This window comes from Ictidomys tridecemlineatus, chromosome 3 (genome assembly GCF_052094955.1).
Source record: "Ictidomys tridecemlineatus isolate mIctTri1 chromosome 3, mIctTri1.hap1, whole genome shotgun sequence".
NCBI classification, from domain to species: domain Eukaryota; kingdom Metazoa; phylum Chordata; class Mammalia; order Rodentia; family Sciuridae; genus Ictidomys; species Ictidomys tridecemlineatus.
The window spans coordinates 85,750,754-85,777,857 of NC_135479.1; the positions used below are offsets into that span (position 1 = coordinate 85,750,754).

Genomic DNA, 27,104 nt, shown 5'->3' on the forward strand with positions numbered 1-27,104 from the left:
TGCATCTGACAGAAGTACAAAGAAAAACTTTTTACCTTATTTATTTTTCTAGGCTTCAATCTGATAAATGAAGAATATATTTGACTGCCTGATTATGAATTTCTTTAATTATGGTAGATGAATACACAGTATTTTAAAAGAGTACCAGGCCTTTGACACCAAATAAGCCAACAGTTAATGCAGGTAGAGCCCAGCTTACTGAGGCCAGAGGAACAGGGGTTTTAGACCAATTCCAGAAATGAGTATTACTGGACAAAATCAGGAAGAGCTCTTGTCAGCCATGTTACACGACAGAAGACAGTGTTATAAGGACATCAAGAAAAGTACATAGATGTCCAGTTCTAGAAAACTATGATGTTGTTTGCAAAATGCAGATTTAGTTATACAAAGAAAAGAGAATGTAGGGCTGACCATTGGGTGAGGTGTGATTTTGGCTCAGCCTTCTACAACTAGAAGTCTCTTTTTATTATTCAGAAAGGAAATGGAAGTATTCTCATTAATTCAAAGGATTTTAATGACAATATGAGAAAAATCAAAGCTCAAGTCTGTTTTAATCAATGAAGAAAACACTGATTTAAACTGCACATGAACTCCTCCTAAGAAAAGGAGGCCATGTGCTCCTGTTGGTCCACAGCATTTACATATAAAAACCTAAGAAATTTTTCATATTTCCTTCCAAGCACTGTGGTCAGGGTGATGATCAATACCTATACATAATAATGATTTGTTTAGTCAAATAAATGGAAAACTACAATTCAGTCATCCAGGATATCTTCATCCAGATTAATATCCGTAGTGTCAATATCTTCTAATTCCAGATTGTCCAAATCTACTTCTAGTTCGAGTAAGCTCTGAAAACAAAAGGAAGATGATGGAGTTCCAAAGCACTGTGTTAAAGAACTTAATGTGTTCCTCCTTAACTGTCCCAAATAACATCTTCCCACTTCAAAGTCCCTACTCTGAAACTTGGGTATATCACCTGCCACAGAGGCCCAGGCAGCCTGCACACAAGGGAGGAAGGGACAGGGGAGGTTTGGATGGTGTTTGACCTACCTTTTCTTTTTCTTTGTTGGCTGTTTGGGAGGTCACGATAACTGGAGTCGGAGATGGGGGTTTCTCATCAAGGTCCTGAAAGCCCAAGTAGAAATATATATATATATATATATAAATAAAGGCATTTTTCCACAAATTTTAAACTTATCCTCTAAGGGAAGAGAGATGAGAATTAGGAAGTGGAAGATGGTACTTAAAATCAACAGTCTCAACCAAGTTATCACAAGTAGTACTCACCTGCTGAGCTACAGATCTTGAGGGGTGAAAGCCTTTTGCCTCTTCCATGACATTTCTTTCTTCATTTGGCTATTAGAGAATAAAGCAATGATGAAATGAAAAATCCTGAAATTATATAACTGCTCTAGAAATTCGCCTAAATCCCAGATATTAGCTCTTATCCAACAATAATGTATCCAGCACTGTTCACACCCTGAAGTTAATGTGCTCGCACCCTGTAGTCACACTAAATCAAGCCTAGCACCCGATCACTCACCCACTCACCGTGACTAGGGGGTACTGTTTGGCTGGCCAAAGATCAGCATGTGTTTCCTTCACCCACTCTTCAACAACAAAGGCTTCTTTTAATCCTGGGAAAAGGTTTTCATACTCTGTTGGGTCAGCAAGGGATTCCGCTGCTTTCTGATTGACTTTTGAGAGATTCTCTCTCCAGAGTTTCACTACCCTATTACAGACATCATGAAATCAAAGAGAAATTACATAAGCATGCCCTGTTTTTATCTGAAATATTTCTTCCTAAAATTAAAAAGTCTGTACCTTGAAACCTGACTGGGTAGGTAAGTTCGGGCCAGGAAGGCAGCTTCTGGCAGTCGTCCGGTTCTGATCAAGAGCTCAAGGCAAGCATCGAGCCTGAAGATTAAGGAGGAGAATAAACACTACAACAACAGCACTTAACATTTGGAAGAAATGTGGATTTAATGTTGCAAGGTCAAAATCTTCCCCAGTCCCCTCACACATTCATCTCATTTCTGTTCCTGGCCACTTACTCATCTTAACAGTATATTACAGACTTGGTGGACTTCAAGAGTGTGAGGGATACGACAGCTTTTATGACTACTTAAGGGCCTTTTCAAGAAGAGACAAAGCAGTTTGGATGAGCAAATTTTGAAGGCTTCAGGATATAGGCAAGTAGAAATTCAGTTTCAGCATCTCCAATGTGGGCTGGACCAGATTATCCAGAGGTGCCCAGTAGAAAAGAAGGTTACCATTATTAAGGATACCATGTCTATTAGCTTCAGTTTTTTTTTTTCCCCCAATGGCAAGTTTTACAAAGCATTTCAGAATTCCGATTTTCTTAGTTTTAGGTAAGAAATGGAGTAATAGAAGCACCTAACAAAAACCCCAAACAATATTTTTGTAATAATATGACTATTAAATGCAATAAAAACATACTGAGTAGCATAAAAACAACTCAGTAGTAGAGTTTAGTCAGATTTTGCCTTCAAATGAGTTCTAAAAAAACTTTTCATATAATTTTTGGATTTTTGATATGCATAAAAGATAGTGGACCTATTTTTGCAGAAATATAAATTCACATATATATGTGTATATATGTCATGGTGCACAAAGTTTTAAAATGGGGTGTAGCTCAGGAGAAGAGTGCTTATCTAGTATTTGCATGGCCCTGAGGTTTGTTCCACAGCATCAAAAAAAGAAAGTTTATTTTTTGTTTGTTTTTTGTGGGACTGGGGACTGAACCCAGGAGCCCTTCACTACTGAACTACACTTTCAGTCCTTTTCTATTTAGAGACAAGTCTCACTAGGTTGACAAAGCTGGCCTTGAACTTGTGATGCTCTTATCAGCCCTTCAAGTAGCTTGGATTAGAGGCATGGACCATCATGCCTCGCCAAAAAATAATTTTTATGACAAAGTATGCAGGGCAAATTTAATGAACACTTTTGTGTTTTATTTCATAACAGGGCCAACTAATTTCTAAATGATTTGGCACCAAACTTACAAATGTGGTATTTTTATGCTTTTCTGTTGAACTCAAATCTGAAAGTAATTGGCATTTTCATCCTCCTTCCTCCATGCCACAAACAGATCAAAATTGTCCAATTTGGGTAAAGTCACCTGCCACTCAGATACCAACTGGAGCAGCACGATAGCCTCCTCCTGTCAAACAACGAAATGCCTCAGCCACTAACTGGCAGGCTGTGGGGAAGGGGTTTAACTTTTATCCCATCCTGAGCACCTCCTTCAGCTCACATTTATATCAAGGTCATGGAGTATCCCTTGCTGAAGCTGAGTGCCACCAAAGTAACACTGTCATCCTATTGCCCACACTGTTCAACACCACCTGGCCAGCCATCAGTTCTCTCCAGCCTCACAATTAATGTGGAAAAATTTAATTACTGTGCTTCCCAAGGTCTTTTAGACCTTCCCTTAGATTAATACTTACTTTCCCTGTAAAAAGTAGCTCATGAATGCCACATTATTTTTGCCATCTCTCTCTGCACCCTCTGCAAGCTTGTTCACCATACTAGCATTTCCAGAAGCAGTAGCTAAAAGCAGCAGACCTCCGTAATCCTGGGCATGGTGCAGACACTCCTGGGCGAGGCCAAACTGACATTTACTGATGGCAAGTTCAGCAAGTTGTTTCCACTTCTGTTCTGACTAAAAGAAAGAATTTCCAAATTAAAATACCTTTGAAAATAAACATTTCAATCTCCATTATCGACATTATTCTGTTCTCTTGAGCATTCCTATATAACAATGGAAAATACTTTACACACACACACACACACAAAGACATACACGGAGCTGTACTTATTAAATTGGCACTTTCAATCAAAATTAGAGTATCAGGATAAAATGTACAATGAGGAAATTATTCACATATACAAAATTAATTCAAATAATTTTAATGATGCATGAATAAAACAAGCTAAATTGGAGTTTTAAGGAATTAGATTGCAATTATTCTAATAAGTGAATTTAATACCACTTTTTTGAAAAATTATTCTTAAATATTTAATAATAAATATCTGTCATTTGTAGCTTTTCAGAAATCAAAATGCTACACATATAGATGATCTTAACATAGCTAAAATTTATTTTGCACATCTGAAATTAATTTACCAATAAATGCTAGAGTGAAACCACAATTAGGATATACAATATATAAAGATCTATAAAAATATCATCAACCTGTCTTGCAAAAGACATGCCTCTAATCTAGGTTAGAATCCTGCTTTAAAGTTCAGATCTTTCTTACTAGCTTGGAATATTGGCAAATTATTGATGTCTATATTATTTTAGAATTCCCAGAGTGGTTTATCTACTATCTTAAAATTTTTTCTTCTCTTGCAAAACAGATTTCACTCAAAATAGAAAAAACTTAAGTTATAGTGCTAAGACTGTCTCAAATAAAATGTGTTTGATTTATGCAAATTAACAATGCATCTTTGAAAAAGATCAAAAAGAGAATAATCTCACCAAAATGAGTCACTAATTTTCATCTGGAAACTTTAATAACAGTACATTATACCAAAGACATGGAAGTACCTGCTGACCTTTCCATCAGTTATAAGAAATCATGAACTTGAACATACCTCTGCCTCCACTGCTAACTGGTATGCAATTTTCAACTCTCCAAGTTGAAGAGCAAGCTCAAAACGATGTTCAGGATCTGTGGATACTGTAAGAGCTTGCTGTTTGAAGCCCTAAACAAAATTAAAAGCAGAAAACAAATAATATATATGTGTGTGTGATATCTACAAGTACAAAATGTGTTCATGATACAATGTACACACAGAAAAATCATCCATTTCCCTCTTAAACTAAAACTACTTTGCTGACACAGAAACCCCACAACTTAAATAAAAGTAACAACAAAATAATGAAAAGCAAAAACTAAGAAGTCATTGAATTAACTGGTAAGCACAAGCCTGACGGAGTATTCAGACACATACTACCTATGTTTTTTTAAGACAATGGTAGCTGACTAATTCTAGATGAACTCAAGTAAACAATAATTAACAAAATTAGAATGTGATTATAAATAAATATCAAAAAGAAAGGGATTTTGGAAAATTGGTCAAATAAGAGTCACTTCCAAAAAGAAACCAGGTGCACTGGTATATACATAGTGGTAAATCACTGAACAAATCCAGGTCATCTAGTCCAGGCCTTGTTTTAGAGTGGAAGTTATTGCCAGTAAATGGGCAAAGGAAAGGGAGTCAAAACATAAACCTTTCCAATTTTCCATCATCTGTAAGTCACTTAGCAGACATTTTGTATGCAGGTCCAGACGATAATCAGGTGTCACTACCTATGCCTACAGTGTTGGTCTTGCGTTATTCATCAGCAAGTATCCCAATGGTCAGAAAGCCTATGAATTCCTTTCTGTGTTCCAGTTTGCCAACAGAAAAGGGCATTTAAACTAATTTAACCACTAAATTAGCTTCTAACTACTAAATTAGCAGAACAGATGGGATCTGCCTACAAGCAAGGTTTTTAGCTCTAGGGGTGTGGTGCTAGTTGGATGAAAAGCTCAGAGGTGGTTTGTTCTTCAAAAATTGAGGGAGACTGCTCAGTATGGGTGTTTTTAACTTTTCAGATTATAAGTTCTAACAAGTAAATTTAATACCACTCCCCAAATTCATCCATGAATATAAACGGATATTCTAAATAGTCTGAGTTACAGGCCAAGGATGTAGCTTGGTGGTAAAGTGCTTGCCTACATCCTCATTTTCCATAGAACAGAAGTCACAAGAAATGCATAAAGCTGAATGAAGAAAAAATATAAGTTATGCTGTGTTGCATGTTATTTAGACATGTGAAAATAAATATGAAGGGAATCAGATAGAAGAATTAAAAGTAATTATCTCCAGAGAGTAAGAAGGAGACAGGAAAAAGGGAAGTCACCTTTTTTTTTAAAGAACTTAATTCATGTGGTATGCACATATTACTTTGCACAAATACTACAGTAAGAAAAAGACATGTTGGTAATGGAAAATTTTGTGATGTGTATTTTACCAAAATTAAAAAAAAAAGACAGATGAGATAGAAAAATGCAATGCAGAAATAAAAATATTAATTAAATGGAAAAGATATATATAGAAGGGGAGGAAAGATAAATCCTTACTGATATTTAAAGAGGGAATTAAGGGCACTGAGAGAGAAGAAAGAAGAATGTAGGTTTACCATAGATTGCAATAAACTGACAGGAGAAATCCCACTGGCACAAGCAAATCACACCAACATTCTTTTAAATGGCTGGTTTGAAAACACACACACACACACACACACACACACACACACAAAGTAAAAAAGGATGAAGAAGAAAGGAAAAGTGGAAGGAAGGAGACAGAAAAGAAGAAAACTCTTACCTGTTTTTCCAAAAAGTGTGCTACTCTGGTCCGCTGTTCTTTTGGAATGGTAGGAAGGACCTTATCTGCCATGCCAAAATCCCTCCTCATGACAGCGGTCTGGTATTCCAGGACTGAAACCAGCAGGGAGTAGCTAACAATATTCAACTCTTTGTCACCCAGATAAAGCCTATTGTCTTTAGGAATATAGCCCAGGAGATACATTGTCCTACCAAAGAAACAGAAACTAAATTAGAAGCCCAACACTACAGTTACACACACACATGACCCGCCCCCCTTGATTCTTGCTCAATATCTTTCCATTTGATTAATGCAGTTTTGTTTGACAAGAGGCAATCTACCAAAACCATAACATAGGGAAGTCAGCCTATAATTGCTATAAGCCAGTAACAGGTTCTGTTGAAAGAGCACACTTTTCAATTTAGGATGCTTAAGACAGAAGCAAAACTATACTCCACTACCTGTCCAAGTGGGCAATGGTGACTATTTCTCCTCCAACATAATAATTTAATCTGTTCACAGAACTTGTGTAAATGAAGCAGTCGCCTACCCACAGGCCTGTTTTCACAATTTCCTGAATTTCACCAAGAACCTGTAGAAAGAAAATACTATGATTATATTATTTAACATTGAAAAACTGTCAATAACAAAAGGCTGAATATAGTTGAGTTTGATAAGGTAAAAAAGAAGGAATGTAGAATAAAACTATTTCAAGAAAGTAAGTCTTTCCTTAAAATTTCTATCTTCTTTCTTTTTTTAAGAACAAATTTCTACTGTTAATATTTGTCATATTAAATCTCACTGTTGGTTCAAAATAATGATCTAAAAGAGAATTAACTTAACACCCAATACACATTAAACTGGAAAATGAGAGATTTTGCAACATCTTTTAGGACATCTACATCAAGGATGATTTATCTTTACCACCTGAGAGCTCATTTAAATCACTCTGACTAAAAAGTTTAAGAACAAAACAACTTCAAATTTCTTAGTGAAAAATATCAGTCTAAACATTCCCTAAAATCGAAGCATGAATTTCTTTTAACATATTTACTTTCAGATTCTGTTTTATGAGGCAAGATTTTAATTTTCACATTTCACCAGAACCCTTTAAATACTTAGTTTCCTCAATCCAAACTTTAATGAAATGCTAGAATTAGTGCAGTCTTTTTAAAAATGTTTTTTGCTTTTTAAAATTTGTTCTTTTTAGTTATACATTACAGTAGAATGTAGTTTGACATATTATACATACATGGAGTATAACTTCCCATTCTGTGGTTGCACATGATTTGAGTTACACTGGTTGTATATTCATATATGAACACAGAAAAGTTATGCCAAATTCATTCTAATATCTTTCCCATTCCCACCCCTTCTCCCATTCCCCCCGTCCAATCTGGTGAACTTCACTCCTCCCATCCTTGAATAGTTATTTTTCTACTCATGTTCATAGTATGACAGATCTTTCCATCTTCTAAGGTCTTCTTCAATTTCTTTCTTTAGTGTTCTATTGTAGAGGTCTTTCACACCTCTTTTGCTAGATTCCAATTTTCTTTGAGGCTATTATGAATGGGACAGTTTTCCTAATTTCTCTTTCAGTTGATTCATCACTGATGTATAGGAATGCAACTAACTTACTTTTTGTTACTTTGCTGAATTCATTAATGAGTTCTAAAAGTTTTCTAGTCTTCTAAATATAGAATCAGAATTAGGGATAGTTTGAATTCTTTTTTCCTGTTTGTAACTCTTTAATTTATTTCTTCTGTCTAACTGCTCTGGCTAGTTTCCAGGACTATGTTGAGTAGAAGTGGTAAAAAAGAGGGCATCACTGTCTTGTTCCAGTTTTTAGAGAGAATGCTTCCAATTCTTCTCCATTTAGAATGATGTTGGCCTTGGGTTTAGCATATATAGCATCTACAATGCTGAGTTATGTTCCTTCTGTCCCTATATTTTCTAGTGTTTTTGACATGAATAGATATTATATTTTGTCAAATGCTTTTTCTAGTACAGTCTCTTTTTAAGTCTATAAATCATTTAAAAACAAAGCTAAAGTCATACTGATGCAATTACCTCAAAGGCATCTTCAATGCCATCTTCAGTAACTCCCTCATGCGTTTCCTGTGCAGCCAAGACTTTTTCTGACAGATATTTAAGGATAAAAAATGATTCCTCAGTGGCAATACAGACGAGCTCTCCTGAATCAGACCAGAAAATCTGTAACACAACAAACACAAGCAACTGATTTGGATTTCTGAGTGGGTATGACAAACTGCTTATACCTTGTTTCTTATAAGATTAATCTTATAGTAATAAATAAGCCGTTGATTTTTGCAGTATATTTACATGTGTATGGAGGGTGGACAGGGCAGAGCTATTCTATTTAGCCTAGCAGTGGAAAGAACGATGGGAAAGAGGAAGGAGAGCTGTTGGTAACACTGGATGTGCTGGAATTTAGAGGAGTGTCAGCCTAGTCTCTATTGCTCTAGAATACTATTTCTTACCCTTAATTTTTAATAATAAAAATCTCACCCCCATCAGCCTTTTTAGACGTTTTTCCCTAAAATGTCCCCTTAAAATATTTTAATACCATAATTATTCTGTATATTTGTTTACACATATACATAATGAAAATACATATGATACACAGATACATATCTGTTTATACAAAAAAAGGGCAAAGTCCCCCTCCCACCACACCCATTTTCCCACTTGGGGAATCGCCATGCTTTAGAAGACAGGGTCAGGACCACAAGGAGGCTATTTTGTCTCCAAAGATACTTTCTGACAATGAAAGTTGTCAGGGTAGGCAGTTAGTTCTAAAAGTACAACATGTTGTCACTAGAGACAGTCACCTGAACCTTAAGCAGCCATCAACAGATAAACCTCAGAAAGCTTTCCGACTGAATGGGGGCTTCTCAGGACCTTCCAAGTCAAGAACTCCCTGACTTCTTGTCTTCAAAGCACTCTTTTCCACAATGTCAAAAGCCATTTGAAATATTGGAATTTGCATAACTTTAAAAAATATTTTTCAAAATATCCAATGTTTACTGCTTCATTTAAGTACCACAATTCTGAGGCAAACAGCACTGTGTGTAGCACTACGAGACAAGGATAGCAGGGCACAAGGACACTTCCTGGCATCAGGGACCCAGACTTCATCACAAAGATGAACATTCCCAAAACAGCAATGGAGTGACAACTCACGTGTTTGGGCTGAATTTCAATTCTGCGAATGAGTTCAGTGTTGTCCCAGTCATAGAAAGCCAAGCCATTTACAGACCTGACTCCCAATAAGAAGCCTCCGTAGATACCTTAAGAGAACATAAAAAGATCTGGCTTAGATTTTTTTTTTTTTAATTTTTTTTTAGTTGTAGTAGGACAAAATACATTTATTTTATTTATTAATTTTTATTTGGTGCTGAGGATCGAACCCAGCGCCATGCACATGCTAGGCAAGCATTCCACTGTTGAGCCACAACCCCAGCACCTGGCTTAGATGTTTTTGAGCCATTACAAAGCTTTCAAAATTGTATCATAAGTAAATGGCACTCACTTTCAGCTCCAAAATCTGGTTTAAATGATTTTTTTTCCTTAAAGTTCTTAAATATCTTCACAACACTGTTGCTCTCTCTTATTGCATATCTGGGGTGGGGGTGGGAGAATAGGGAAGACAAAATACAAAATGATAAGCTAAACCATAATTCTATTATACATTAGAAATATCTTCAATTACTGAGTAATTAATTATGCAAAGATACAAAATGAATATTTGAAGATTCATTGATGTATTTTTTTCCCTAAGAGATCAGTGAACTCTTTATAGTTGGATAAATAAGGAATGGGTTTCACATGATGTATGACACAGATTAGCAGGACTTATAAACCATTATAGAAACTGGAAATGACTAGGTGTGAATGACTAGACAAACTACAATATATGTATACAATACTACTCTGCACAAAAGGAACCAATTACTGATACAGACAATGATGTGGATGAATCTCAAAATATGCTGAGCAAAAGAAGCCAGTACAAACATGCATACCATATGATCCCATCTATATGAAACTCTAAAGACAATCTACTGTATACAATAACAAAAACATATCAGTATTTGCCTGGGGCTGGGGAGTGGTTGGGTAGATGGGGATGAATGGACAGTTAAGGGAAATAAGGGGATTTTGTGGGGATATAAAAATGTTCTATAATTTGTGTTAGTGGTTATGGATTATATACATTTTTCCAAATCCATGAAATATTTATATCCTTAAAATGGTGCATTAAACAATATATAATATATAAATTATCTCATTAAAAGTGATTTTAAAAATCTAAGAAAAACTGTGATAAATGGCTCATCAGTCAGCCATGTGTGTTATCAAAAGGAAATACTTACATTTAGGTCTCTGCCTTAAAAACAGAGACCAGGAGGCCGGGTATGATAGTGCATGCCTGTAATCCAGGAACTAGAGAGGCTGTGGCAGGAGAATCACAGGTTTGAGGCCAGCCTTAGCAACTTAGCAAGGCCCTAAGTAACTTAGTGAGACTCTGTCTCAAAGTAAGAAGGGCCTCACCCAGTTAGGTCATGAAAAGGCAGCTGCACCTTAGGACAAATGCCTTCAGGAGGGCCTGCAAGGACTTGAAGTTCTGCCTCAAGCCCATAAGCACCAGGTCCTGCCACAGGCTTCATCAAGGAAATGGTGTTGGGTCCCTAGTTTAATGGCATTATTAAATTAGGTTGACTGAGAGAGCTCAATACCAACTACAGAAAGGACAAAGGGTTTATACTTCCCAGTTGCCACTGACTAATTTTATAACGGGCTGTGCTGGTGGAATGCATCTTTAACAGGGAGCAGTACAGAACACACCAAACCTCAAGAACCCAGACTGGCACATGACACCTATCAGTAATTACAGCATGCTGACTTAATCATACAGACCAAACTTACTCAGAAGAATCATGAGCCCATGCAAACTCCTGGGCAGAACCAAAGCTCTTGTTTCTCAAGGCCATTGCTGTGTAGATGATATACTCTCCATCACCACACACCACAACAAACCTAGAAATTACAGAAGTCAGGGAGGGATGTACAGAAGGCAAAGAAGTTAAGAAACAAATTATATTTATGGCAAAATAATTCTAATAACATGTTATTTCAGCAAATTATTATAACTTAATGTTTTTAAAAGTTATATATTTCTTTGAATGTAGAGCTACACAAAAATATTCTAGTCAACAAATCCAAAAGCAAATGATGAAGTTATTGCTGAACATGTTATTGCAACAGCCTTCTCTTATAAACCCAGAAAAATATGGACAAGAAGTTGAGAATGGAGGATTTCAATTATTCAACTAGAATTTGTTGCACACCAAGATGCCTAGCATGTTGTTCATGTCACTTAGACCATGAGAAGGTACTGTCTTATTATAAGATAATACTGTCTTATTATCTCCATTCTAACACAAATCATTCAAATGAAGAAAAATATATTCTAATTTTTAGTGACTTCATAAAATTCTAAATCCTAAATTTATTAAATAAAAATAGATGGTGAAGTAGTCAAGTAAAATTTTCCCAGAAGACACAAAACAACTCCCTTCAAAGTTATCATTTAGAACACTGTAAAATTCCTGCTATCAAAAGATTTATCAAAGGTAAAATGCCAACCTCATGGCAAAGAATGTTTTATGATATCAAGGTAAATATATACAATGCATTCATAACCTTCATAAGTCAATTAATTAGGTTACAAATAACTTGATATCATTTACTGACCTTTGGCTGCATACTTTGCCTTTTTTAATATTCAAGACACATACTATAATCTTTTTTAAATGATGAATTGTTAATTTCTTGAATTTTCTTTCTCTCTCTTTTTTCTTTTTTGCACTGTACTGGGGATTGATCCAGGGCTTTATGAATGTTAGGCAAGCAATCTACCAGTGAGCTACATTCCAGACTTATAAAAAAATTTGTAAAGCTCTACAGGTTTAAGCTCATTGTTCTTCGAACTTCTCTCTTACAAGATTCAAAAGATGTTTGGTGCTTTATAGCTCTTAAGGAATAACAATCTGATGGTTCAAATTATGAATAAGGGGCAGAATTACCAATTCCAAAACTTTTCAAAAGATATATACCTCAGAATCAGTTTTAAGAAAAATGAGGGAGCAAATATTAAGAGCACCTACTAAGTATTAAGGTAAGACATGATTCTTGCCCTCAAAGAAGCACACGGGTACACAAACCCAACATGTGTGAAATAAAAACAAATGCAATTTAATTGCTCCACCTCGCATGCCAACCTGTGTCTGTGTTGGGGATCATGCAGCAAGGGCAAAAGCTCAAAGAAGAATGAGTAGAGATGCCTACCCCAGAGAAATGCTGTGGATACGCACACACACCCTGTTCTAACATACACAGAAGCTCAGAAAGAGATTTTGGCCATGACTTACCGCCCATTGGGATTGTGCTGAATAGTCTGAGGGTATATTTCACAACTGCCCATATCCTTTACTGCCAGTGGCAATCTTTCTCCATCTTTAATTTCAGCATCTCCCATTGCTTTTAGATTGGCCTGCTGGACTTCTGAATGCTTGGCCCAAATTATCTTCCCATTGGCATCCATGGACATGGCAGGTTCCTCCCGACCAAGCTGGAAGAATGACAAGTGGCTCTTAGCAATGAAAAGGAAAAAATAAAACCACAACAAAATAGACACTCCTTCCCCTTAACAGAGAGGTCTATTTCCTTTCTTCCACTTTTATCTCTAATGCAAAAGGAAAGAACTGCCAGTTCAACAAAACTGGTGACTTGGAATGAGACAGTACTGAATTACAAAGGAAAATGACTTTGTCAATGTCCATGTGTTTATTTAGAGAGAGAATTACCTTAACAATGATGCTCCCTTCATCATAGCCCAGAGCCACATTGTTGGACCCTCTCAGACTGGCCACACACCACACCCGCTCCATTCCATAATTCAAAGTACTCTCAAGCCGATAGGTGCTTGAATGCCAAATTCGGACTGTTCCTAAAGAGAACAATGTGAATATTCCCTTTTGATACAAACATCCAACAATAAACTGTCAGGTGAAGGAGTCACAGGAAAGTCTTTATATCAACAGAAAACACACCTGCCAACTTAATGTCCACTTTTTCCCTATCTGTAATTTTTAACTGATTTTATAAAGGAACATAAACATAATAATAGAAAATCCATAAGAAAGTAAAACAAGGAAATGCAATTTGAGGTGTGAAACAGTAACAACATTTCCTGGGTAGAGTGCTTACCACGTGCCAGATGCTTTCTACACTAATCTCTTCTCATCCTCGTACACAGTCCTATGGAGTGGATATGTGTTCTCATTTCATCATTTGCCCAAACCACATTCACCAAGTGACAGAGCCTGAATTTGAAACCCAGGGATGATTCTGACATACAGGATCTTTCAGTTTTTCTCTAGAACATCTGGGTGTCCTCTTCTTTAAGTTATAGAATCAAAACACACCAGAATGATGAAGATGATAAAAATATGTCCCTTTTGTTATTTAGTAGCTTAAGTCTAGTATTCTTTTTTTGGGTGGGGTACCAGGGATTAAACTCAGGGGGATTTGACTACTGAGCCACATCCCCAGTCCTATTTTTGTATTTTATTTAGAGACAGAGTCTCACTGAGTTGTTTAGTGCTTCGCTTTTTGCTGAGACTAACTTTGAACTCTTGATCTTCCTGTCTCAGCCTCCCGAGCCTTTGGGACTATAGGTTTGTACCACTGCACCCGGCTTAAAAGTCTAGTGTTCTAATTAAAAAATGTCAGAATCACTGGAAACCTCCTATTACAATACAGCAGTGTGGGTCAAACCACTTGACTGAAACACCTACTGAGTAAATAACAGGAGCTCAGGAATAAACATATACTCCAACTTACCATCTTCTGAACCTGTGATGATGATTGGCAACTCAGGATGAAAACTGGCACAAGACACATTTTGCGCATGTCCCTCCAGTGTCTGCACACATGTTTTATTCTGTAATCAAAACACAGAAACAAATTTTATTAGTAAAAAAGTAAGTAACCATCCTTAATTTTCTCAATGCATAGATGCCTTATAAATGATAAAGGTTAAGACAATCTGAATAAGTCAGATATAGAAATTTTTGAAACAGAATTTTGCATAAATGAATGCTTAATTTCACAGATCAGATAAATGTAAAGGTAATTATCATTTGAAGAAGAAGAAAAAAAAGATCTAGATTTTCATTTGAATACTATTTCCCCAAATTCTTAGAATAATGAATTTCCCCTACAATATCCACACCTACCATCTGTGGACTAAGCCAGTCAGTACAGGGCTTTGCTTTTAGGTACTTAGTCTGCTAAGTACTGCTACTTTAGTCTTTTAACATATTTTTTCTGAACTTAGGGACAAATTTGAAAATATTTCAAAGTATAACTGGTTTTCTAAGTCTTACTATATTAACTGCTTTACATGTGAAAAACAAAACAAAAATTTAAAAATATCTTACAGCTATACAAAGCACGGTACCAGGAACTTATATTTAGGTTTACAAGAGTTTTATGTGGCAAAATGGTTGTACCACAGCTATGTTACGACACTTTTGCTGATCTGTTCTCAAATATAAATGGGAGTCCACCAATGAGGATACTCAAGGATGTATAATTTATGTATAATTTAAGATTATAATGTTAAAATTTATAACCTCTATTATTAAGTAAAAAAAGAAAAGATGTGAGCATATTTTTGAAATCTTGTGCATTTATGTCTTCTTGTATTGCTTTTTGCAGTGCGAGGGATCAAGGCCAGGACCTTGCACATACTAGGCAAGCACTCTACAAATGAGCTACAACCCCACCCAGTGTTCATTTCTATGGAGACTTCTGGGACAATGTTGGTGCAAATACTTACGCCTTACATTATTACATTATGAAAAGAATTCAACAACCCAAGTTTTAACTATATTATAAGAAACAATTTTTAAAAATGTCTAGCATATGGCAAGTAAGGCCATAAAAAAATTGTACCTGGTAATCCCATATTTTAACAAGACGGTCATCTGCACCTGAGATGAGGTATGGTTTGTCACCACCACTGTAGTAATCAATGCAATTCACGCCTTTCTCATGTCCCTCCAGAGTGAAGTTTGGTGATGAAGAGCCCAGCTGCCACACCTTCAGAGAGCAACAACATCTGTGAGTTAGTACAAGGCTTTGCTTTTAGAAGGCAGATCCAGCACAGTTCTGACATACTAAATAAAAGGCCAAAGCCCAGGAGAGAAAAGCTAAGGAACATTCATTTCATTTTTTTCACTTATTTTTGTTAAATTTCCAGAGGGCAGAACTGGTATGGTGTTCTCTAAAAATGCCAATTTCTAGGCTTTATCCCTATTGAATTCAGTTAAACCACAGTGAAGTCCAGGAATCCAGATGGAACACCTTGAGAGAACACTACTTTAAGATTAGCTAAATAATTTTATGGACTATTTAATACACAGCTAAGGAAAGCGGGTTTAGTTAGATGTATTAAAAGACAAAAACTACTGTTTAATTAAAAAATGTAAAATATAGAACAGTAATAAAAAATTATAGGATTGAGCTTTATGTTTACAAATATTTACTGGGTGCGTAACATGTGGAAGGCCCTATTGGGGGTAAATATGTGTAAAACAAATGTAAACAAATGATTACTATTTACTCTATACCACAGACTTATGCCAAAGGTAATTCTTTTTCTCAAGATAAATCTAATTTAGTGAAGAATTTTAAGACTAATTTCAAAGTTTCCAACATATGTCAAAAGCAGACATAATCCAAAGAAGGAAAAAGAAATAAATTCAAAACCCTAAGACAGTCAGACACGTAAAAGTTTATTTAAGTTAAAGAAAAAAAAAATAAAGCATCATGCATATGTAGCAAGTGTGTGCAGGTAAAAATTGATGATTTTAAATCTATGCCTATATGCCTGTATTTTAAATATTTTTAAAAAATAATTATTTTTTTAGTTGTAGTTGAAAACAATATCTTTAATTAATTTATTTATTTGTATGTGGTGCTGAGGATCGAACCCAGGGCCTCACCCATGCTAGGTGAGTGCTCTACACTGAACCACAACCCCAGCCCTATATTTTAAATATTATAATGGAAAAAAAGGAATATAAACGCAGTCACTGCAACATGTACTAATCATCGAGTGCACCCTAGGCAGTGTCTGGAGGAAGAAGGAAACAAAGTTCCTGCCCCAATCTTCCAATATATCAGGGGACAAAGATTTCCAAAATACAATGTGAGAAAGGCCATAATGGAAGAAAAAGCAATGGAAGATATGGGATGATCATAACTGGCTCTGTCCAGAAAGTGGGTGTCCGACAAGAGCTTCTCAGAGTAAAATTTATACTAAGTCATGAAAGCTGGGTAGTTCTTCAGAGGAAAATAAATCAAAAAAGTGATAACTGACACATACAGCAGACAGCCTACCTTGATGGTCCTGTCCAGAGATGCGCTGGCAAACTGATTGTTATCTTTGGGGTTGATCACAATCTGCATAACATAATGTGTGTGTCCTTCAAACACTTGGGAACAAGACCATTTTTTATCCCAGTCCCAGAGCTTAATAAGCATGTCATCTAGGCCAAAAGAAAGTCTCAAATTAGTTGCAAATTATTTTTTTTCAATTTAAGAACTAAGACTCTCTGTGTTTTTCAAGGCAACAAACCTAAAATAAATTACACCTTCTGTGATTTTTAAAAATTGAATCAAAATTGAAGAAGATTTTTCAAAAATCCTTTATTTATCCTCAGGACAAACTTAACTCTTTTTAAGCATGGATATAAAGTAAGTAAAAGAGATTACAAACAGAAAATAATAAAAAAATCTTGTGAAAATTTTTTTTTAAAAACTCAGTGGGCTTCAAAGAATGACAAAAGTGCAATACAAATCTGTCTGAATAATAATAGTAATGACTATTGCAAGAATAAGCATTTGCTCTTATGAGATTGGTTAAAAAAAGTTCTCAATTTTTAATTTAAAAATGTTTCAAAGAGCTATAACCAATTCAGCACTGCTCATTTAATTGCTCTCCCAAAGGTCTGCTGTTTTATACATAATACCAAGGAGTGAAAAAGACTGAATATAAAGATAAAAGTGACTAGGGTCTATGGCAATCTGCCAACTCACTCATCAGTATGTAAACGAGCTTTCTGTTCAGCAGATGTTTAAACATCTAGACCTTCAGGTCTTCCCTGACAGGAATTGGAGCAATTGCTATGCAATCCTAAGTACAGTTGATATTCCATTAAAATACAAAAGCAAGCAGCATCAATAGCACAGTAATAGACTTAAATGGTTTAAAAGCTGCTTGAAATTAGAACTCTACTTGTAATAGCATTTAAAGAATAGCATGTCTTACTGAATGAAAATGCATTACCCAAGGAGATACCCATGACCAAAAGAGGTCATCTCTTACCACTGCTAGTCAGAATGAAAGGCTGGGTTGGGTGAACAGCAATACAGCGAATGTAGTCTGAGTGTGCTTCAAACATATGAACTCTCTCCAGAGTATTGTAATTGAACACTCTAATCTGCATGTCATCCTAGCAATGGAAATTTAAAAACCACTGTTACTATTAGGAAGTAAATTGCATGAAAAACTCTATTATAAGCTCAAAGTATGAAGTCCATGCTTCAAAACACTGCACTAATGAACAAAACAAATCAGGAATCAAAATTTTGCAATTAATTTACATGATCATTGGCCAATTAAGAAAACAGTATTACAAATTATATAATTACTTACTGCTCCCGTCACAACCCAATTCTTTCTTGCAACAAACTTTGCAGCCCGAACGGGAAGATCACACACTTCAAATGTCTTCACCAGTGTCTAAAATTTAACAAAACACATATTAAGTCATGAGAAAATAACTGAAAAATCTATTCTAATGTATTTAAAACATTTGACTATTAAAATGACTTTTAATTAAAAATACTCCCAGACTAAAATATGAATGATCAACATTAAAATTAAAAAAGGACTGATTATCTTTTTAATAGATTTGAAATCAAAGAGTTTTAAAAAACAAGAGAGAACAAGTTTCCAAAAAAAGGTATTTCAGATCTTCTGTGCTCTGGCCCTTCCCTCACTTTCCAGACTTACCTTCACTACTCCCAGCCTCATTTCTGCTCCTGTTTCCTCTGCCTGGAAAATCCATGCATGCTAACTGTACTCTCCTTTCCTAACACAGCACTGCATAATTCATATTTAATTTCAATATTCCCTATTATGCTCTCTAAGGGCAGGAACCATCTTTACCACTGTATACCCAGAACCCAAAAATAGCAGTTGGTATACAACTAGTGGGTAACAAGTATTTGTTGAATAAATTAGATCTTAGTTTCTTCTTTTTAAAACTGAACCCATAGAAGTAACTCAAACAAGATGTTTCTTTTATACACCTTAGTAACATACTTCCATATGAATATTTATATGCTGTCAGTAAGTATCACAACATAGTGATTTAGATGCCCCTTCAAAGTAGGTTATATACATAAGACAAAGGTAGAAAACTAGAAGACCTCCTGGAAAGTGCAGAGGCATCCCTCCTTGATACCTGTTCTTTAAGATTCTAAAAAACCAAACTTCATTTTGAAATTACTTTATGTTCTAGAAAGCAAGAATGAAATAAATAAGGAACATAATATAATCTTACTAGTTAAAAACCATGTACATTAAAGAAAAAGTAATAGAAACTGGTTCACTGTTGAGCTTACTCTGGCTTCCCAGGCCAGACTTTGCCTTAGACAAAGCTTGAACAAATTGGGCTTCAATGCTCACCTACACATCTGCTACAATTGACTATGATATACACATTGAGAACAGAGAACATGTAATCTATAAGATAGCAGGAAAATCCATCAACTCTCATAAGGAGCCAACAAATCCTGGGATATGAGAAACAGTGAAAATAAATTAGCTGTAGAACAAACTATCATGGTTCAGCATCATGATAGGTACTGTGGCTGGTACAGCTACATGAGAAATGGTCTCCACACTCTGGAGCTAAATGATCCACAGAAGAGGAAAAGGTACACTTAGTACATACAAATGCCCAATGTAAATTAGGAAAGCAATGACTAATATTTACATAGCCCTTTACAGGTCTCAAACAATTTTACCTAATGTTATTTAATTCTATTAACAATTATGTGATAAAAGATTTTTAAGAACATCATCTTTAGTATAGATAAAATAAAGTGATACTCAGTGTGGTTAAAGGCTTTTCTATATAATTTAATCAGCAAGTTGGCTTTGAATCCTAAAATACTTTTAAAAAAACACACAACAAAACAAATAAACAAAAAAAAAATCCTATTAGATCCACTCAAGAAGTATATAATATCTCCTTTTTTGAAATTCAAGTACATCTGAGTTAACTTCTAAAACCCTTTTGGCTCTCTTGAGAATCTTATTCTCAATATACATAAATGGCAATTAACTTCTGTTAGTGATAGAGGGGAAAAGGCAGACAGAACCAAATAAATATAGATCACTCAATAATTACTGAGTCCGATAAATACTGCCACACTGTGCCCCATGCACTGGAGGGACAATGGGAAAGAAGATAGTGGGATCCCTGTCCTCAGAGAACCCCCAATCTCAGAGAAAAGAAGGAAATTAAACAAGAAATTACCAATGAGATGAATTACAAAGGTGGAAGCAGAGAGCCCAGCAGGAGGACACAGAAGGGAACAACAAAGAAAGCAGAGGCAAAGTGGATGACCTAGGTAAAGCAGAGGTATTTGATAGTAAAGCCTAGAGGAAACATGAAGAAACTATATCTGGCCTATAGAACATATGACAGTGAAATAATAATGCTGGTAGATGGGTAAACTGAGCCAACAGAGAAAATCCCCAGGAAGAATTAGGGAGAGGAGAATCCAACATATCTGTTAAGTATAAAATATAAGGACTTTAAACATTTGGATGGAGAATTAGACCAAAAAGGAGCAGAGTGGGAGAAAGAGAGAAAAGCTGGTCAGTATATTATCTTTATCAAGCAAATTGCAGAGAACAGAAATTATCAACTGGTGATAAAAACATTCCTTTTATTCTTTAGTTCAGCAAATGGGTATTAATAAGTTACTATGTGTCAGGTAATAATATAGGCACTGGGATATAGCAGAGAACAAAATGTTAATGAGTATAAAACATCATCCTGATGGAGCCTGGTTCAGTGTGTGGTCACTGTTGTTTCACTATAATGAGTGTAAGCATACAAAGGTGTTTTTAGCTTTACTCCTGACCTTGGCTTGCTAATCCTATTTTGCCATCTTAAATTCCTCAAATGTAAATTTTATCAGATTTCAAGATGGATATTGAAGATAACTACTATTTGAGCAGTTACATCACTGTATATTATAATGCCAATGACATGTTTTGTACATTGAAAGAAAAATTTTAAAAGACAATCTGAAAGACTGCAGAAAATATGAGAAAAATTTATTTGAAGGATACATTATTTACTTAGGGGAAAGAGAATAATGTAAGCATTAAGGCAGACAATCTAGAATAGGCATACTCTCATAAGTATAACCAAAAGTTGAATATGAATATTTCTGTGTTTGAAAGTTACTTGCATATCATTACATTGAGTATTTGGGTAAACAATTAACAATCCACTCTTAAAGATGATCAGAATAGTCACTGAATAGAAAATTAAATATGAACTACTAAATACTTTATAGCAAACCATCTTACTTTAACATCCGTTTCCTCAATTTCAAAGAGTTAATTCTACCTATATTAGAGTAACTAGATTTAAATATCACATATAACTTGTCCAGAATAGTTTCTCTCATAAGCTATACCCTCCCAAATGTAGTTGCACTTTATTTAAAATACTTTGTATCAAGTTATTTTAGAGAGTAATATACTCATAGCTACTGCTATCTATTATGACAGTTCTCTTCATTATAAAATAAAAGTCCAACACTGCATTTTATTTCTAAAAAATTCCTTAAAAATCCTACCTGTGTTTCATGATTCCAAACACACACACTGCCATTGTACAGACTTGCCAACATCCATGGCTCTGTAGGATGCAAATCCACACTCTTAACTCGATCGGATCTAGCAGTTAGCTTTCTCTTGATATCAAGTCGGAGAGGCTAAGGAGAAAAAAAACATTAAAACAAAAAACAAATTGTTTAGTCAAATTAAATACAAGACTGCAACTACAAATAGTATGTTAACAGGCCTATAAAACAATTCTGTTTTTATTTTGCTAAATTATAGGCACAGTTTAAAGCACCTACTTCTCTAATCATATGTATAAAATATGAAAATATCTAAAAATATTAAACTTACAGTTTTCAAAATTTTAATTCTCAGTATCCTTGACATCTAAAATTTGTAGGACCCCCCCAAAGACTTTTTAATCATATTTACTAATGTTTAATCATATTTACTATCCATGGCTCTGAAAATTCCAAAAGAAATTTAATGAGAATAGTGGCAATGATTTATATTTTTGTAAAAACTCTTTAGATTTTTGACTCAATAGGAGATTTTTTTTTTTTTTGGTATCTGCTTCTGCCTTCAATATATTGTGATATTGTTTTGATGATATATGCCAAAAACAACTACCCCACCTGGCCTCATATAGATAATAGAGTTGGAAAGAATATTTTAATTTTTGAAAAAATAGAATTTTCTTCTTTGATACCACATTAAAACTCAAGTGGTAGTTTCTTAAAAGATACTTGTAATGCGGAATCTGAAACCAAACTAATGAACTCCTTATGCTTTGTTAAATTAAAATCCAATGGTCTATCCTATACTTTGAGTGGCTTATTCATTCATTTTGTAGCATAACACATTGGTTATATGGGATATGTTGGTTCATTAAGTTAGGCATGTCTTCCAAATGGGGATGTATTTCATTGTACTGTATCAAAAAGATCATATTCATTAATCTCACCACCTACCTCAGCTGATAAGTCTTTAAATATTAGAAATTCATCAAGTTCAGTGACAGAAGTTCTCTAAAATTCTAAATTTCACTTTGAAGTTCTAATTTATCATTAGCAAATAATACTGTCTGGTACCAGCTAACTTCTTACAGTTTTTAAGAGTATGTTTAACAAATAATCAAGTCTGAATAACTAGTTTCTTCAGCTGTTGTTTCATGTAAATCCCCCCTGACTGTATAAGTGCCTTTCCATGAGACAACCATCACACTTCAGTAGGCAGCAACAGAGGTACTTTATGTACCCTCCTCACTTCATCATACAGAATTAAAAAGATGTGTACTCAAATGTTGGATGCAATGCCATTAATCACTTTTACTGTCTCATCAATGACATCCTTAAGTGAAACTGGCTTTTAAAAAATTGTGTGACAATGGAGATATACTCTCAGTATAATTTGGTGCCGCTGCATGAGCAGGCTTACCTTTCATTACTTTTACACCATTGGTGCAAATATTAACATAGTGAAAGAGGCCAACAGCATCTGACCATGTGGTCCCTCCTAGAAGAGTAATGGGGATCTCTAAGGCATTGCAGAACACACTTTGAGCACCTTTGTTTATAAACTACCTACTGAATAAATTAAAAATAGCTGCTAAATCATAGCTCTGTGCCCATGTCATTAGTGTCATGGTAGAAAATATTCTGGGGCTGGGGATGTGGCTCAAGTGGTATCGCGCCTGCCTGGCATGCGCGGGGTGCTGGGTTCGATCCTCAACACCACATAAAATAAAATATATTGTGTCCACCTAGAACTAAAAAATAAACATTAAAAAAAGAAAATATTCTGAAGAAATGTTATTCATAAAGTCTTAGTAACTCTAAGTCATAATAGTAAAAGAGCTCTTCAGAGAAAAGCATATTTATTTTGGCAGAAAAATATGAAACATGAAATGAATATCTACCAGAGGTAATTTCCTGAGACAAAGAAAATACCTCATGAGGCATTCATTTATCTTGTTTGAATCTCTATCAAATGTGGGTCACAGATTATTCCAGTCTTTGCTCTTACTTTTTCCTATTCATACCTCCTATACTTTTAGCAACAACCTTTACCTTTTACTTAAAGGATGTGAGTTCTCTGACTCTTCAGTTGCCTCAAAAGAAAAAAAATGTTTCTACTGTCATATCTTCCTTCTCAAATTTTCTACTATGAAACCATTATCTCTGAATTCTTTGCTAGTTTGAGGGAAGCAAAACTTTCTGCTTCATCCATTTCTGAAATTTGTCCCACTAATTACTATCACAAAATTTAACATCTTTTTCTGGTCTTCTTACAGTTAGAATAATGGCAATATTTCATTATAAAAATACTTGATACTTAAAAATGAAGTTTCGCAAATCTAAGGGATTTTTTTTTTTTTAAATGTCCATACTGTAAGCACAGGAGACCCAAACCAGCACAAGTTGTTAATAATGATGTCTTTGTGCTAGGAACCTGGGTAGGTACACATCCAACATTGTTCTTCTAGAATTAAGGAAACTGGACTCTAAGCCACTTATTTTACTGTAACAATGTTTTAATTACTGAGTAAAAGTGATGCTTCAGAAAGTGGGTCAGGGAACTCTGAACATGAGTTATCTCTACATACTCTGGAAGAGCAAATCCCAGTTTAAAACACACAGGTAAATGTGTGCTCCTGCTCTATTTCTTTGACCATTTCAATGATTACTTTGAATAAGGTTCAAGCACATGGGAACAAAGATGATTAAGATGCTCATTCTGTATCCTCCAGCTCCAAAAGACTCCCTCCATCTTCCAAAAGATGGATGATTCAGGTAAATGCAACTGTCATCAATAAGGCCTTTCTTATTACCCTAGTCTGAAGTATTCTTTCCTAGAGGCTACTGCATGGTTTAAATTTAACTGTTCTGGTAAATTTTGCATATATCTCTTCTTGCTTCTTAGAGTAGACACTTAAGGACAGGGTCACTGCTTACACGTCTTTATTTGCACAGCACTTTATATATTTAGGAATTGGGAGAGAGTTAGGAATAAAGTATAACTCAGTACTACAGAGTTACACTGGATTCAAACTTAAGTTCCAATGTATCAGCTCTACATTTCCTAAGTACAATCCTGGGTAAGTATATTTAACTTCTCTGAGGTTTGACTTGTGTAAAATAGTGATAATACTAATATATATCTTTTGGTGTTATGAGAATTTAATTCAGAGTCCAGTTGCAACAGTACCTGGGTAGCTATATAATAACCACTCCATAAACATTATTTATAAAATCTCTCTACCAGCTACTGAGAGAACTAAGTGGCAAATGTTAGCAAAGTGCACAGCACAGAATAAACACTATTGTAGTACATAAGCAAACGAATAAATTCACAATTTGTGCTTTCCACAGAAATTGTTCCTAGGTATTGGGAAAGGAATGAGTCCAGTGCCCCCCACTCCACCTCCATGGATATCCACAGATGCTTAAGTCAAATTATGAAAAATGATGTAATATAGGACTTACAAAGTCCTTCTGTACACTTTAAATCATTTCTAAATTACTTAAAATACCTCATACATTGTAAATGTTGTAAGTAGTTGTAATACTATATTTTTTAGGGATTAAGAACAAGAAAAAAAAAAGCCTGTACATGTTCAGACAATTTTTTTCCAAAATTTTCAAACTGCAGTTTATTTAATCTGTGGATGTATAACCCAAAGAAATGGAGGGGCTGACTGTATATTAAAGAATAATGGCAATATTTCATTATAAAATACTTGATACTTAAAAATGAAGTTAGGCAAATCTAAGGGCTTTTTTTTAAAAAATGTCCAGACTGCAAGCAGAAAAGACCCAAACCAGCACAAGTTGTTAATAATATAAAGTGTATAATCAAGAGATTTAAGGTCTTTCTCAAGGGCTCTGAACCTGGAGAAAACAGAGTCTACAGATAAGTATGGCTTGGCAGGAGCTGTCTGTGAGGGGCACCTTTACATTGCAAACGGGGTTTTTCTCAGAGTATTCTTCTGGCACTATCCATAACTTTCATAAGTTTCCCCAAGAGATCAACCTCTGATCCAACTTTACCACAATGAGACTTGTTAAACTTAATTTTTTAATTGCAAGATAAAGGACTTGAAATGAGTATTCCACACAGTCTTCAAGCTCCAAAATATCTATCTGACCGTGTACTCCCATGTTTTAAAAAAGGCAGAAAAATGTTTACAAAAATATTTTATTTTTTTCAGAAAAGATTCTCACTATTGTTTTTCTTCATCATTATAATACAGTTATGCAAAGGCATTATAGGGAATGTTTGCGAGTAAGTGATAATAAAAATGTGCTGTCCTGATTGCTTGCTATTATTACCATTCACTGCTTTCACTGCATTTGCAATACTGAAAAAGCATATTATCAAGCTTTAAAAACAACTTCCCAATCCTTTTCCCTCCAGAAAACTAAGAGCTGGCTCCCAAAATATTAGAAATTCCACACTGCAAGCACAGGAGACCCAAACCAAGAATTGGGGGAGGGTTAGGAATAAAGTATAACTCAGTTCTACAGAGTCACACTGGATTCAAACTTAAGTTCCATACACATTTTATTGACTTTCCCCCGCTTCTTCTCTGCTTAAATTCATAGTTTGCAGTCAGCACACTATCCAGGAAAAAAGCCCGACAGGAGTGCAAGATTAGCTGTCACAGTCTTCAGCGTAGAATGGAGTAGTTTTGCAAAAACTGCCCAGAGTTCAACATTTTTCTTAATCCAATGACCCCAGTGCAGACCTTAGATGATTTGGAAAGCACCTTAAGGCCCAAGGGGTGTCAGGGACCCCTCACTGAACAGACATTGCCTCCAAAACCAGCCCAGTCTGCTGGTCCCCATCACCTCCTCCCTCCCAGGGCTCCAACAGAACCGGGCCAAAGGCGGTGGCCGCAGCCGAAGCACAAACCGCTGCTTATCGCAGCCCTCAGCCGAGGAACCCCAGGAATGGTCCGCAGCCGATAGAACACCTACCATGGCTCCGTCAGTCTGAGCCCGGGAACTCACTTGATCCCGGCGGCAAAGGGCCTGAGAAACCCACCGGCCCACAGACCGGCCGACTGACTGACGTGGAACTTCCGGGAAATGATTCTCGCGATAGTCAGAGGCCGGGCCTGAGCGCCTGCGCAAATCCCGCTCGGGGACTGGGATTTCCTAAGTCCCGCCCCAGTTTCCTAGGCAACGTGGCCCGCCCAGCCACCAGGAGAAGGCGAGGCTTACTTTGGAGGGCGGGGTATGGCTTGGGAGTGGAGGTGTGGCCTGCGCGGCGGCGGAACGTACCCCGGAGCTGCGAAGTGCCGGCCAGGATTTTAAAACCCGGCATTGTAAAGGATGGGAAAGGCCAAATGCTGCGTGTCCGTTGGACACTAATGGCAGGGGAAGCGCCCGGATGGTGGAGTTGGTGGGGGAGGCGGGAAATCGCTTCGCAACTCTGTTCTGGTTCGGAGAGGAGGGGCGGGGAGAGAAACGGCGAAGCAAGTTCCAAAACCTGTGTGCTCTGGTGAATTTGAGTACAAGGTCGAGAGTTCTCTGTGGGCCCTGTAAGGCCCTGATGGAGGAGAAGATAGGGTCCCGACTCCGGGCCTCCGAGGTCAGAGAAGGCTTGGGAGCCTGCAGTTCTCTAACCGAGGGCGATTGCCTTTCATTGAGCATCCCTGAGTGCC

General features: G+C 36.0%; 1 protein-coding gene across 1 annotated transcript; it reads right to left on the reverse strand.

Moving 5' to 3' along the window:
* Positions 1-496: 496 nt before the first annotated feature.
* Positions 497-26,567, reverse strand: Copb2 (coat protein complex I subunit beta 2). Its single transcript, XM_005328019.3, has 22 exons — positions 26,416-26,567; positions 21,451-21,588; positions 18,218-18,304; positions 17,888-18,014; positions 16,900-17,048; positions 15,451-15,597; positions 14,335-14,434; positions 13,296-13,438; positions 12,861-13,060; positions 11,356-11,466; positions 9,959-10,047; positions 9,610-9,716; positions 8,476-8,619; positions 6,867-6,997; positions 6,406-6,613; positions 4,627-4,737; positions 3,474-3,688; positions 1,828-1,920; positions 1,555-1,735; positions 1,291-1,359; positions 1,054-1,128; positions 497-851 (listed from the first exon to the last, which is right to left on the reverse strand). Exons 1-22 carry the CDS (start codon positions 26,416-26,418, stop codon positions 756-758), a joined length of 2,724 nt encoding a protein of 907 aa, XP_005328076.1. The 5' UTR covers positions 26,419-26,567; the 3' UTR covers positions 497-755.
* Between the last annotated feature and the right edge of the window lie 537 nt (positions 26,568-27,104).